The following is a 15,830-nucleotide window of genomic DNA, read 5'->3' as shown; positions in this document are numbered from 1 at the left end:
AGAACACTGTAGGATTTCTGTTGTCTTCACAGATAGTGGTATAGTAGTCCTAGACGTCAAATCTGGAGCCAGGCTGACTGGGTCTGGTTCCAGGCTTATACCTTTATATCTTATCTGTGTGACCTTGGACAATTTACTTAAAAATGGACATATCTTCTGCAAAAGAATAGTAATAGCAGCTACCTCATCAGATGTTGTGAAAATTAAATGGTTTGATAGATGTAAATGCTTACAACCATTACTTGCACAGGAAGGGTTATATAAATATTTTTATTACTACAATATTGAGCCTGTATCACCTAATTGAACAGATGTATTTTTATACTTTTATTTATTTGTGTGAGAGTACACACATAGGTGCACACCACAATCCATGTGTAAAAGTCAGAGAGCCAATTAGAGGAACTGGTTTTCTCCTACCATGTGCATTCCAGGAATTGAACTTGGGTCCTCAGGCTTGGTGGCAAGCACCATTATCTACTGAATCACCTCCCCAACCCCCAAAGAGGGAGCCTATGGCATGGAATGTGGTTCATATTTTGAGGGAAACCCTGCTAGGTATAGAACAGTATGTAATCCCTGTTATAATTGCCGATGTTCACCATCCTGCAAGATTTGGGTTGTATGGCCCACGGACGCCTCCCTTTTACCAACTGACAAGCATTGACAATACATGCTGACTAGTGGCAGGCCCTGCTCTATAAGACAAAGGTGGCACTTCTCCTTTCTAACCCTTCTGAAAACCATTTCAGAATCTTTACCCAATGCACCCTGGACACACTTTTGTCACAATGCTGGTGGGTTTTTAGTGAGATTTTTTTGAGCTTTCTAATGCACATTCCACAGTTTGCAAATGAAGATAAATATACCTTTAAAAAAAAAAAGGATAGTCCTTGCCTGTTGTAGAAAGCCTTCTTTGAAGGCCAATGTCCTTTGGAAAGCTTTCTTTAAATGTTAGATATTTCAGCAACATCTGTTCCCTGAGAGAAACAGTGGGATTCTAGACACTGCTTGGACACAGAGACTCACAAGGAAGTATAATCATTTAGGCCACATCTGGCCTGGGTTACTTTATTAATTTTCTTTTATTTACTAGTCTTTATTTGACAGCCGCAATATATTTTTTTTTTCCAGAGCAGGATCAGCTCAGCCTGTAATGCTTCTCCCATCTGTACTTCATTTTTCTGTAGAAGGCACGTTATAAAGTGTTCAGGGAAAGCTGCGTTTTGTCTCACTGTATCTACCATCCTTGTTTCATTCCAGGGGCCTCCAGGACCCGGAGGAGAGGCGGGAAACCAAGGCCATTTAGGAAGCCAAGGAAATAAAGTAGGTCACATTCTTTAATACAGCCCCTCCAATGTTCGAGTTTGTGCTACCCGAGAGAGCTATGGCCAGCTGGATGAGCCAGAGCCCTTTCAACACAAAGGAAAACACATCTTGTTGCCCCTAAGCTCTGGCTTGATTCTTGGAGAGCCATAGATCTCTAAGGACCTGGGCGTGGACCAGGATGAGGTCAGGAGCTCCAACTCAGCATAATTGCATGAGGAGCTACACCCCATCCCACTGAGGTCTCTCAGGGGAGGAAGGCTGCTCTGGCAAGGACTTCCCTTCCCTCTCCATCCTCTCCGCACCGTTCCTTCTTCCTCCCTCTCTCCTCCCTTCTCATGTGAACCTTCGCTAAGGACCTTTGAAGGCTCAGGCTTGTGCTGTGCTGGAAAGTCGGGTACTGAAAAGCAGGGTTTTTTGTCTTACCAGTGCATCTGCAGCACTTAAAACAGTGCCTGGGCTGGAACAAGAACTTGGGATTTATGAATGAATGCAATTCTAGGAGCCATGATATATAGGGCATGAAATCTGGCCCAGAGAATTTAGAACGTCTTGAAGACAGCAATCTCTGGCATAAAGAAGATAGGGGAAAGAGGTTGGAATTGAGGTTCAAATAGAGTAGTTAGGAGTTATTTCTGTGCTAGAAAAGGAGACTTCAAAGAAGACACAAGCTTTGAGAGGCCTTTAGAAGATAAACACTTTGAAGAGGCAGAGAGAGAAAATGGGGAGGGAAGTTAGGAAAGGAATGGGCGGGAAGACATGGGGCTTAGAGCATCCTAGGAGGAATTATTTGAAGAATATTTGCATGAAAAATTTTCTGTCTGGCAGACACATGAAGAGCAAGGTAGTCTGTGGTTGACTCTTCAGTCACTGGTACAGTGTTGTCTAGTCTGTGGTAGAATCTTCAGTCACTGGTACAGTGTTGTCTAGTCTGTGGTTGACTCTTCAGTCACTGGTACAGTGTTGTCTACTTGTTTTGAAGGGGTTGTATAGACACAGCCAGACCCTTGGGAGATAAGTAGAGAGTGCAGTATAGATAGACTTTTTTTTTTTGAGGGCTGGGAGCTTGGAAACAAGGAGACTAGTTGGTCCCTTTCATTGTCTCCAAGACCAGCAGTGACAGGACGATTTGACAGGATGAAAACTTAAAGTGTGATGGTTCTATACAGCTCTTCTTGGAGAGATCTGAGGTAGAGGGAAAAGGCTGGAAGATCCAGGGATTCCAGTGTACCTGGTGATCCCATCACACATGCAGATGGCTGTAAGGAATGGCAAGGGGAAGAATGAAGGAAATCTTTTGCTCCTGGGCCTGGGGCAAGGTCTGCTTAGAGATGTAGGCTTCTGAATCATGCAGATTTAAAGGACTTGGTGCCTGTTTGTTTGTAAAGAGCATAAAGGGAAACAGAAGACAATGCTGGGAAGGAAGGAAAAGAAAGGGAGATGATCAACCAGTACAGAAGGACTCAGGCAGGGAAGCAGGAAGGAGCCATCACATCTGGTGCCTGCCAGGCTCTGAAGATCAGGCCCCAGCGCAGAAAGGAAAGAGTTGGATTGCCCGGCAAAGAGCACCTTTTCATACAGAGACAGGGTTGCAGAGCAGCTGTCTACACAGTCAAGGAATCCCTCCTATAAAAGGGAGAGCGGGGTATCTCTGCTTGAGACTGCCATTGTCTAGAAAAGCTTGGAGTGTATTTTCAATGGAAGGGGAGACAGCAGTGTGTTAACAACTGGAGAAGAGAAAGGAGGGGAATGAAAGTGTGAGGCAGACTAGAGAAGTTTTCATACAGTGGAGAATTTCTTGCTAGAGTAGATTTGAGGCATATGCTCAGCCTTCGTATTAGAGAGGTGCCAGGAAGGACCTGAGATGGAGGAGACATGAGGACAGTTTGTGGCTTGTGTAATAAGCATGAGGGTGACCAGGACAAGCACCTTCAAAAGGAGGGACTCTGGGACATGCGGTATGGAAGGCATGATCAGAAAGTGACAGTTTAAAAGAGGAACCATACTGGCTTTGTGTCCTTGGGATAATGCTGTAAAGGAAGTGGGGCCACTGGTAAGAATAGAACTTCTCTTTGGATGACTGTGTGTGTGTGTGTGTGTGTGTGTGTGTGTGTGTGTGTGTGTGTGTGTGTGTGTTTCCATGGATGTGTGCATAATGCATTTGAAATGAAGATACTCTGTAGAAAATAAATCCAGAGCTAGGTGAGAGGGAGGGAAGAAGTATAGGCAGGAAACCATTAACAACAGGAACTTTTAAGTAGGGTGGCTAAAATTAGGGGCAGAGCAAGTGCCCAGTGCAAATGGAAACCCAGATGAACTGATTCATTATCACTATTGACTAAGATAAACACCTACCCAGGCCATACTCTATATGTCTAAATTCAGCAAACCCATGTTCCATGTCTGGTTCTACCAACTACTGAGTAACCAATTATTCAGCCCTGGGAAAGCCATCTGACTTCCCTGTTTTCCTGCCTTAAAGTAGATGTTCTTGAACTACAGTCAGCTGGGAAGCACTAAATCACATATTGTTGACTCTAGTACAAAGGGGGCTAGAAATTGGCTTTTGTACTTGAGTCCTGGATGCTTGTGGGATGACAGGCGGCCCCCAAAACATTCTGAGAAAGTGAGTCCTGGGGGTGATGACCACCATTATCTCCTCCTATTCTGTATCACCCCCATACTTCAGAACATCCATGCACCATTCTCACACTCACTGTGTGACCTTTGCTTTCTTCAGAATGAGTTAGAACTCCCAGTCACAGTTCTCACACTATGGGAACCTTTCTCTCCTTCAGAATGAGTTAGAACTCCCAGTCACAGTTCTCACACTCATTGTGGGAATCTTTCTCTCCTTCAGAATGAGTTAACCACTAACCTTAACACAGAGGAAACTTGACCAATATGGCATCAACCAGGTGGTAAGGGTCAGCAACCATGGAAGTAAAACCACATTGCTTGTTCTACCCTTGATAAGATGCAGTGAGAACGGCACGGTACCCCTAAGGTCTCCTTCCCCAAAGCCTATAGACCAGTCTAATCAAAACTAAACCATCAGACAACCTCCTAATTGGGAGCCATTCCACAAAATACCTGACCAATGTTCCTCAAGGCTTTCAAGGTCATTCAAAAACAAAAGTCTGTTAAATTATCCCAGTCTGGAAGAATCTATGGAGACCCCACATTTGGGGAAATCCAGGGGACCTGGAGCCAAGAACAAATACTAGATAAAAATGAGGGACAAAGGATGGGTTTTGGTGACTACAGAGAATCAGTATTGGTTGTTCATTGTGCCAAGCGTGAATGACTACATCAAAGGGGTCAGTAATCAGGGAGGCAAATGTGTGGGGTACTGAGGATTTTGTCTCCCTATGTAACCATTTTGAACATCTAAAACTATTCTAAATTAAATGTTATATTTTAAAAGGGAGCTCATCGTCCTTCATAACCCCATGTACATTTTCCCAAGTAGCTGAGGTTTCCCCAAGACACTCCAGAGGCTGGTTCATAAGCCATGGTAGATGCTCTGCACATCAGAGATCCTCCTTGACTGTCTACACTCAGGTCTCTAGGCTAATATATCTGTTATCCTCACAGTAGAATGATTTGCACAGGTCATCATGGGAAACAATTTTGCTAAATTTTTTTAACAGTGGAGAGATTCCTTAGTGGATCATGATGGGGGACATTTTCATGGCACTGAGTGGCTAAGATGGTGAACTACACTCAACAATAAACCAGACTTGCTGAGACCTCGATGATGGATGGAGGAGACCTCCTGGGCTAGCCACAGCCATTCCTTACATGTCATTTGTACAGTATGCAAGCCTGAAGACAAACCCATTGCTGTGACACATGGGACTTAAACAGTGCCTGGTGCCATCCTTTCTGATTCACTCCTATACAAACAACCTAATGAAAGTGGGGTGTGGTGATTCATACCTGTGACCCTAGCACTGAATGGCTGGGATAGGAGGACTGCCACAGATTCAAAGCCAACCCGGGATGCAGAATGAGATCCTGTTTTGAACAAAACAACTGACTGAGGACCTGTTTCATTATTCTATTGAACAGGGAGAGCCTGGAGACCTAGGGGGAAAGGGCGCTGCGGGCTTTCCAGGTCCTCGGGGCCTGCAGGTGAGTTTGTTTCTCTACTTTTGACTGGGTCTTTGGAACCTTTTACTTCAGTAGTTAGTTAGTTACTTTCCTAACTCAAAGTAACTCGAAGGAAAGGTTTCTTTTGGCTTAGAATTCAAGGGGGGCTTGATCCATCAATCCATCGTGGCCTGGAAGGCAAATAGGCAACGGCATGCACCCCTGGTCACATGACTCTTACAGCCAGGAAGTGGAGAATGAGTAGGAAGTGGGCTAGACTATAAAAGCCTTAAGGTCAGCTCCTAATGACCGACTTCCTCCAAGACTCCACCCACGAAGACTGCACCACTTTCCTGAAAGGTACCACCAGCTGGAGACCAAGTGTTCAAACACAAAACATATGGAGGACAAAATTCACACCGCAGCACAAAGATGCCTACACCGCATCTCTGAGGGATACTCAGAGGAGCTTTAAGGACACTGTCTCAGTCTAGCCTTATAGTGTCCTAGATGTAATTGAGCCGAGCATCACAGTCATTTCTGATTGGCTAGCTTTCCCAAGGCAGCAGCTCTCATGGACCAGATGTTCTTAAGATGGTAAAACAGATTAAGCTTTCTTCGTAGCATTCTCCCCTGACCTCTACTGACCTTTCGTCTGCAGGACCTCTTTATCAGAAACCATTCCATCCTATCCCCATTGCCCAGGGCTTCTACCTTCTATAAGCATCAGACAGTAGCCAGTGTAGGGACAGTTTGCAGAACTTGTTTTGTTCAGTGAACTGAAAATAGATTCGAGCTCAAGTATTAGCTTACAGAAGCTCTCCAAAGAGTTAGGTAATAATGTTGCTTAGTTTTATGAAAGATTATGGGACGCTCGGTTTATTCTCTTGATGTTGACAACTACTTGAGTAGCTGTAATTGTTAATTATATTGTCCAGGAGCTTTTAGCACCATCACTGGTGTCCCTGTTACCCTCCCAGCTAGAGGACCTGGCTTCGTAGTTGTCCCTGATGAAACCAAAAAAAAAAACCTAGCAGTCATGTCCTTCTATAAATGAGCTTACCTCTATTTCTAGTGTGGAGGTGTGTGATTAGTTGCTTTGCTTACAGGGTGACGATGGCAGCCCGGGATATGGTAGCATTGGCCGCAAAGGGACAAAGGTAAGCAATACCCACTGAAGCAGGACCTATCCCATGAGCTTTTGGTTGCTTGTTTGGCTTGCCATGGTTCAGAGAAAAAAGGCAATGTATAATTAGTCTGGTACCATTGAAAATCTATTTTGATAGTTCTCTTATTGATGTCCTGTGGGCAGTGTGGTAGAGAATCATGCCACAGTCCCAGGGGCAGGTGAAAATTGAAAGTTGAAATTGAATCATTTGTGTTTTCCTGTGAGCACGGACTGGCATGTTCTGACTTGAACTTCCACTAATCTTAGTGTGGCTTCTCTGAGGAGCTGTTTCAAGTTTTCTCTTCATGTTGTTATGATTGCTTCATCTGTCAGAAATTTTGCAACGTTTTCTTAATGCATTTGCCCAAACAGTAACTTAAAAATAAAATGATTATATTGTTACTGGATATGCCTAAAAATAAGTTGACTAAAGCCAGTGATTTTGACATGCTAATAATAACCACTTTTAAAATATCTTCATCAGTGTTTGGGAAGATGTTTCAGTAAGTGAAGTACTTGCCTTGCAGGCATGAGCACCTGAATTCAGTCCCTAGATCCCGAGTAACCAGCTGGTGTGGTAGTGGACACTTGTAATCCCACTGGTGATGGGAGGAAGACAGGTGGACCTCTGGAGCTTGCTGGCCAGCGAGTCTGGCCTACTTTGTAAGGTTCGGGGCCAGTGATAAGCCCTGTCTCAAAATAAAGGCAAAAGGCTCCTGAAGACCACCACCCAAGATTCTCCTTTGCCCTTGTCTGCATGACATACACACATGCACAGCCCCCCACATACCCATGCTTATACATATGTGCACATGTAATCATGAAAATGCCCAATCACTACTACAAAGCACAGAAAACATAAAGACATCTTTTCTGAAATGAAAAAGTTAGAGATCCAAGATAAAGATCTAAGGGAAATAAAGTCATCAGTAGAGGAATAGTCTAAAATAGCAGAAAGGATCAATTTCCTGCTAGTGGAGTCCCACGGGGGATGATCCAAGATGGTGCTGGGAGGAAAAGACACAACTGCTAATGATTTTAGAAAATTAAAAATAAAAAAATGAGGGGTTTCAGTAATGTTCATTAGAATAATTAAAAACATTAGTATCCCACAGAAAGGGAAATATTTACTAGCCTGTGACATTGAGCATTAGACTCTCTATAAAATGAATGCATGTGAAGTTTATTATAAAAATGTGTGTGAACATGGGGGACCCCACGTGCCCACATATGTGAATGTGGAGGTCAGAGGTTAACAGGAGGTGGGCTGGGGTGGATCTCTCTCTGTCCTGTCCCACCCCCCTTAGTTTTTGAGACAGGATCTCTATCACTAAACATGGAACTCTCTGATGGGTTGGGCTGGCCATTGACCCCCTGGGACATCCTGCCTCTATCCACCAGTGCCATGTGCCATGGTGCCGGGGGGTCAGATTCCCCTGCTTGCAGATTGAACACTTTATCCACTGAGCTGTCTTTCCAGACCTCTGTTTAAAATGTGTACATAGAAACTTGAAGTAAGGACCCATAATATATTGAGAAGAACACCTATCTCAATCATGCCTAAAATGCATTTTTAAGAGCTGGAAAGGGCTAGAACAGGGATATATAACAGCTCCAGGTAGGAAAGACTGGGGTGGTTTTTTTTGTGTGTGTTTTGAATTTCATATGTGTAAGGATTTTTTTACATCAGAGAAAAGCTTTATTTTTTGTAGATTAGTGGTAATTAGAGGTTGGGAAGTGGGGAAGAAGACGGGGATTACTGATGCTCTCTGGATGTGTAGATTCAAGTCATTCCCTTATGACTGGTAATAACAGGTGTTCATCAAAAGCTTAAAAATGCTAAAATACAAAATAAAATTTAGGGGCTGAGGTATAGCTCTGTGGGTAAGAATGCTTTCCATGAAAGCAAGAAGACCCAAGTTCAAATCCCTAGTACCCATGGAAATGTCTGCAATGGTTGTGATGCTTTTCACCCCAGAATGGTGGGGTAGGGTAGAGATGGCCGGATCCTGGGGAGCTTTCTGGCCAGCCTAGCCAAAATGGTGAATTCCAGGTTCAATGAAGGATCCTGTTTCAAAACTACAATGGCAAGAGTGACAGAGGAAGACACATGGTACCCTCCTCTAGACTCTACTGGCACACCCATGAGTATACACCCCATTCACACACTCATATGCACCTACAAAAGAGAAGAAACTTTATTTTAGGTAAAATACATGTTTCTCATCAGATGAAGGTAGAAAAGCTCTCAAATAAGTCTTTGGCCAAAGTAAGGCAAGCAGAGGGCCTTAAGATGAATGGTCAGGCCTGGACTGTTGAACCCACTTGAGAAAGGTCACTTGGGAACACAAGGCCAAGTGACAGTTGATGACATGCTCGCTGTTACATGCCCTTGGATGAGACTTAGGCTGTTTGGAATCCCCAGATCGCTTTCTCCTCAAACGCTTTCTGCCTGTCCTCTTAGACTGCCACCTTGCTTATGTAACCCATGAATAACTGAATTTAGAAACTGGGAGTTTTTTCTCCGATGGTATTGCCTAGTTTCCAGTAGGTCCATCTCTTCCTTGATACCCAGATATATGAACAAAGAAGGTGGTATAATTAAAGCCAGTATAAATCTACTTGGGCCAAGGGTGTTTGTATTGATTTCCTCTGTTGTTGATTGTAGGGGCAAGAAGGATTCCCTGGAGAAAGTGGACCAAAGGTACATGTACTTCACAGACCAGAGCCAGGGACTGTATCTTAGGACAGTTAATGAGAAATAAATATTCTACTGTAGGGTGGGATAGCATAGGGAAGAGACAGGTCTTTCCCATCAAGTTTTAATATGATCTGTTTGATTAGGAATATAAGAACTTGAAAAATATTCAACTTCAAGTTTTTTTTAATTTATAAGTAAAGGGAGAAAGAAAGATAATTCTTTTTGAAAGTTTTCTTCTCAAATATTCTCCTTTCTTTTTTTAATTCATTGCTTGAGCAGTGGTTTTCAACCTCCCTACTACTGCAACCCTTTAATACAGTTCTTCATGTTGTGGTGACCCCAACCATAAAATTATTTTCATTGTTACTTCATAACTGTTCTGAATTGTAAATATCTGTGTTTTCTAATGGTCTTAGCCATCCCTGTGAAAGGGTTGTTCAACCTCCAAAGGGGTCGGGACACATAGGTTGAGAACCACTGGCTTTAAAGGAAAGAAAAATGTAGAGAAATAAGCCAGATGATGAGATATTGCCTGGCTTGAGTTTTCCCAGTGTGTTTATAAAAAAAACCACTGTCATGTGACAAGTCAGCAATGATAACCTCCACCTCGAGGCTTTCAGATCCTCTGGAAGATTTTACTGAACTCTGTAAATGTCAGGCCCTGCAGTAAGGTTGGAAGATCAAACAAAAGGAGCCTTTGGTTCTCCAAGGACCTGAGTTCTGGTCTGGAAAACTGAACTGTGAGCCAGTGATGACTATTTGATTTCAATAATAATTTTAATTTTAATATATTTATTTAGGGTGAAATTGGGGATCCTGGTGATCCAGGAGAGGCTGGTCCCAAGGGAGCCAGAGGTAAAACGGTAAGCTATCCAGAGGATAATTTCATCTAGTGTGTGTAGCTCTGTCTGGGGCAAGGGAAGAGAGAGAGAAAGAAAGAGAGAGAGAGAGAGATTGGTTATGTTCATATGTGTACAATGAGTGTGTGTATGCATGCATGCCCATGTATGTGTGCATACAGAGACCAGATACAAATGTTAAGTGTCTTTTTCAATCACTTGCCATCTTTTTCTTTCAATATATATTTTACAAAATCATTATAAGTATGTGTGTGTGTGTGCATGTATCTACGCATACACATGCATGCCCATCGCCCACAGAGACCAGAAGTAGGCATCAGAGCTCCTGGAACTAGAAATCCATGTGGTTGTGAGCTGCCATGTGGGTGCTCAGGAACCAAGTGCTCGTCACTGCTGAGCCATCTCTCCATCTCTTCCATCTTGTTGTTTAAGACAGGGTCTCTCACTGAACCTGATACCTACCAATTCATCTAGACTGGATGGCCAGCAAGCCCCGGGTAGCCTGTCTCTGCCTCCTTGGTTCTGGAGTTGCAGATATGGATTACGGTACACAGCTTTTATACAGTGTTGGGAGTTAAGTCAGGTCCTCATCTTGCACAGCGAGCATGTCATCAACTGAGCCATCTCTTTAGCCCTCACCTCCAGCTACTTTGGCAGATTCTCCTTCATGTCAATGGTCATTAGCATTGTTGCCTATTCCTTTTTTTTTTTTTTTTTTTTTTTTTTTTTTTGGTTTTTCAAGAAAGGGTTTCTTTGTGTAGCTTTGGAGTCTGCCTGTCCTGGCACTCACTCTTGGAGACCAGGCTGGCCTCGAACTCACATAGATCCACCTGCCTCTGCCTCCCGGGTGCTGGGATTAAAGGCATGCGCCACCAATGCCTGGCTTTGTTGTCTATTCTTAAAACTGGAACAAAACAAATTATAAAATGTGTGCCCTTTGGATTAAGGTCTACTTGTGGAATGAAAAGTAGACCTAGCACTCATCTCCCAATGCCACCAAGAAGGCAATGAACTGTTACAGTGACCAAGTTTGCCCATTCTGTGGCTAATGTATTCCTCTTAACCATGGAAATAAGATGTTTTAAAGGATTTTTTGTGATCCAAATAAGGTTCTTGTACTGAAAAAATATCAGTTTAATCCATTCTTCCTGGCAGACTTGGTGAAAACTAATATCCATTAACATCTTGAAAACTAATATCCATTAACATCTTGTTTTTATTATCAAAGCTTTTATTGAACTGCTTTTAATAAGGTGTCTATTAAAAGGTCTTCTCCTGGATTACCAGGTGTTTGCTGCATGTTGTGAGATTTCTGGGTATCAAACCAAATTATGTCTTTATAAGTTTATGCGAGAGTTGAGTATTGCCTAATGCTTTGTGTCAGTTAAACACAGCTCCCCGGCAGTGTCATAGGAGTCTGCTCACCTCAGGTTACAGCTGGTTAGAAATGTAGATGGTAGCACATGACTTTTATCAGTATTGAGAAGACAGACAGAAGGATCTCATCCTGGGCTACATAGTGAGCCCATGTCTCCAGAGAACAGAAGGAGGAATAGAAAAAATGGTGGAACACTTGATTTATTGACTTCAGATTTGTTGAATTGAGATTTTATTGTGATGAGTCACTCTTAGGTCAGCTGTTGCCACTTCTTTTATTGTTTTATTACAAAATAAAACTGGAGTTAAATATTAAGGAATAAACTTGAGAGATCCACGGAACAACAGAGAAACTATCACCTGCTCTCTTTTCCACCTTCTCTGACAGAAAAGGCCCTCACATCTTCCTTGCCCCTCCTTATTCCTCCTGTGTGTCCCTCTAGCTCCCTCTGAGTCAGCCAGAAAACTCTATGGTCCACTCCCACCAGCTGAATGTGGACACTGCCCTCCAATCAAGGTCTGACTCCTTTGGTAGTCTCTGAGTGGCAACACAAACAAATCTCCTGCAACAAACTGTCTCTCAGAGTCTTTGCCTCTTTTCTTTCTGAACAACCTCTATTGGGAAACAAACAAACAAACAACAACAACAACTAAAACACTTGTCTATGACTTTGTTTATGAGCAAGGCCTTAGGGATAGTTTTCTGGTTTGTCTGAACAGTGAATTTTACTGGGATCTTGTTTTTCTCTACACACTGTAGCAGGAACTTTATGTATAGGGATCATGTTTGGAGGTTTTCAGGCTTCAAAACAAGGAAGGTCCTCTTGCCCCCTGCTGCTCCCGAGGGATGGGGGTTAGGGGCCAGGGCTGCTTTCAGCTATAATTTTTTTCCTCGTATGTGTTTTCGGATAGCAAATCTTTTTTTTTTTTCTTTTGGTTTTTTGAGACAGGGTTTCTCTGTGTAGCTTTGGAGCCTATCCTGGCACTCACGCTGGAGACCAGGCTGGCCTCGAACTCACAGAGATCCACCTGCCTCTGCCTCCCGAGTGCTGGGATTAAAGGCATGCGCCACCAATGCCCGGCTGAATAGCAATTCTTTATCACTCTGCCCTCAGCAGTGATGAAGATGAATATAATTAGGAAAATAATTGGAAAAGACTTCCAAACTAATCCAGATGTCATCTGCATTGAAACATCTCTGGATCATTTCCCTTGGCTTATTAATGGGGTGGTTTAGCCTTGAACACCAGGAGCAAACCAACAAGTTCAGCCATTTGTTGGGACCCCTCCCTGTGATGTCATAGTCATCGGTTTTTAGTTCACTTAACTGAGGGGAGACATACAGCCTTGGTGTCTTAGCCTCTGAGATACAGGTTTTTTTTGTTTTTTTTTTTTTGTTTGTTTTTTTTTTGGTTCCTTCTTTGTTCTCCACGTTCAACTGCTATAACTCACTAGTTTCTCCCTCTCCAGCTGCTTCCTCCCCTCCCCTTCAGATGAGTAATATTTGGATTTGAAATTGGAGTTTAAACACTGAAAATGGCCAGGTTTTCTCCTGGAAGAGCAAATGTTTTCTCTGGAAAGATTTAGCTTTAAATTATGAATATCTTTTCGGGTCTCTTGGAATTATTCTATTCTTAGTTTGAGTTTACCAAATCTTCACCTTGATGTTTTTCTTTTAGAAAAAAAATCTATAAACCTGTTTCAGTTGCACCTATATGTATTATGTATGTATGTGTATTGAATACAAAAACAAAAGCTAAAAAAAAAAAAAAATCTCCAAGCAGGTTTCACGCAGGAATCTTGGACCTGGGCACTATCACCATCTGGGGCTGGAGAACCTTCACTGGGGAGGCTGCCCCTGGGCGGTGTGGGCTGTTCAACTGTAACCCTGGAGACTTCCACTGGACTTCAGCCATCTCCCTCCTTCCCTAGTTAGAGCAACCAGCTATGTCTCCAGAAACCGTTATCCTCCTGTGAGGTGGCAAAACCTTTCCTGATGGACACTCCTGGTTAGAGTCAGATAACATCTTAAGTTTCCTCACTTTAAAAAACGAATTTAAAGATAAGTGATCCCAGACTGTGATCACGGCCCCTCTCAGTGGTGGAGCGCTTGTCCAATGGACCCAAAGCCCCCACCCCACCCCACCCCAGCACAAGACAAAATGGCTCTCCCACCCTCTCTCCACCTCCTCTCATTTTCTGTCTCCAAAAAAATGGCTTTCATCTCAAGTGATTGTTTTGGAATTGATAGTCTATTTGTGTTCCTGCTTTTTGATGCTTGAGTTTTAGGTGATACAAATTTATTTCCTACTATAAAGTTGGGGGTTTCCCTCTGTTAACCTGACATTGCTCTATATGTTCAAATGTCTCTCCGCAGACATTTGCATTTGCAGCAGACGCATCCTGCCTAGCCTGAGCTGGCTTCCCTGCCACTCTGCAGCCCCACGCCTGGCTCTGAGATCCCCTCCCCTCCACCTGTGTCAGGTCTCCATTCCTACTTCCACACCCTCCTGGTATTCCCATCATGGAAAACTCTGCCAGAAACCTTGTATTCATTACTTTTCTTATCACTGTGGAGAATAAAGGTTTATTTTGGCTCCCAGTATCAGAGGACTCGGCCCATGGTCGTTTGGTTCAGTTTGGGGGCTCATGGGTGGAACACCGTAAGGTGGGGAATATAGAAAAGGGAGCCGCCTGGGGACCCCGCCTGAGCTTTAAGGCCTATCTTTTCATGGCATACTTCCTCCCGCCAACCCCCACTTCCTAAAGCTTCCAAACCCTCCCCAAATAGGTCCAGCATCTGGACACCAGAGTTGACAACATAAGCTGAGTGAGAGGCCATTTCGTATGCAAACCCTGACAAGCGGCTAAGAGGAGATGACTGACAAGAACATCATCTGAAAATGACTTTTATTACCTCCAGATGTGTGGATATTTTGGCTAGTACACACCTCTGGGCTGGAATTCCTTATTTGGAATTTTGAAGGCAGTTATGCTTTCTGTTATTTCTGGCTTCTTGTGTTGCTGTGGGAAGTCCAAGGCCATTCAGATTCCTATAAGGTAGTGTTTTCTCTCTGGAACCCAATTGGATTGCCTATCAGTCACTTGCGTTTTGATCTGCCATGGGTTTTGTGATCTGGCCCCTGGTCCATTTTTCTGAGCACTAAGCAGGCCCTAGAAATGTGTGTGCCCCTTGGTTCTAGGAAATGCTTATTATTTTGTTGATTTCTGTCCCCTGTCTCCAGTGTTCTCTATTCTGTATTTTTGAAATATTTATCATTCAGTGTGATAATAGAGTCCTTTAGTTTACTTCCTGTTGTATTTATTTTATTTGTAGGTCATCTCTTTGATGTTTTCTTTTCTGAGAAGATTTCTTGAATTTATTTTAAATATATACCCCATACTTTACCTTTTAAGAGATCATTGCTAAGATCTGACTGTTCCTTTTAGGTAGTATGCTATTCTTGTTTCATGAATGAAGTTTTTTCCTTATCTCTCTGAGGACAGAATTGAGTGTTTTTAGGTTCTATTTGCATAGTCTGTCTCCTACAGTTTTTTTCTTCTGTTCTGACTTTTTTTTTTAAAGATTTTATTTATTTATTATGTATACAACATTCAGCTTCCATATATATCTGCACACCTGAAGAGGGCACCAGATCTCATAACAAATGGTTGTGAGCCACCATGTGGTTGCTGCGAATTGAACTCAGGACCTCTGGAAGAGCAGTCAGTGCTCTTAACCTCTGAGCCATCTCTCCAGCCCCCTGTTCTGACTTTTATCTCTCATATGTCTCAAGAATGAGCTCTGTGTTCACATTGAGAATTGAGTACAAAAGGTCTGATGGGAAACCTGGAGGACACGATTGGAGTTTGTCAGATACAAACTGACTGGACAGTGATCTGATGGACCTCTACACTTAACCACCCTCAAACTTCTTCTACCCCTTTCTGGAGGGTACAGATCCAGATGCCAGTTTTCCACAAGACACTAGGGCAATGAGAGCTGGAGGCTTGCACTCAGCTTGCATATTTTCATTTGATCTCCTGGTTCAGTGTGGCCACATTGGCCCTTAACTCTACAGAGAGTCCCACCCCTGTTTTATCTTAGTTTTGGCTTTTTGTTTGTTTGTTTGTTTTTGCTGGTGGAGAAAAGTGCATCCAACTACCTGGTGACAATAGAGGGTGGGGATTCTTACAGTGATCTCCCCACTAATCCTCCTTATTTAGACTCTTGACTTTACCTTAGCTTCTGGAGGCACCTAGCTGGGGTAGAATATTATTTTAAGGTATGTGACTTTTGTTT

General features: G+C 43.0%; 1 protein-coding gene across 1 annotated transcript in view; it reads left to right on the top strand.

Annotated features, from left to right (window-relative positions):
* The window catches only part of Col6a6 (collagen type VI alpha 6 chain), a 96,467-nt gene that overhangs the window by 51,723 nt on the left and 28,914 nt on the right, over positions 1-15,830 (top strand). The window contains exons 23-27 of the mRNA XM_035444234.1: positions 1,264-1,326; positions 5,401-5,463; positions 6,531-6,581; positions 9,258-9,293; positions 10,091-10,153. Of these exons, the coding sequence (XP_035300125.1) occupies positions 1,264-1,326; positions 5,401-5,463; positions 6,531-6,581; positions 9,258-9,293; positions 10,091-10,153 (276 nt within the window). The remainder of the gene's footprint in view (positions 1-1,263; positions 1,327-5,400; positions 5,464-6,530; positions 6,582-9,257; positions 9,294-10,090; positions 10,154-15,830) is intronic.

The sequence above is a fragment of the Cricetulus griseus genome, chromosome 4 (genome assembly GCF_003668045.3).
Source record: "Cricetulus griseus strain 17A/GY chromosome 4, alternate assembly CriGri-PICRH-1.0, whole genome shotgun sequence".
Classification (NCBI taxonomy): Eukaryota; Metazoa; Chordata; class Mammalia; order Rodentia; family Cricetidae; genus Cricetulus; species Cricetulus griseus.
This window is presented reverse-complemented; position numbering and strand designations above follow the sequence as displayed.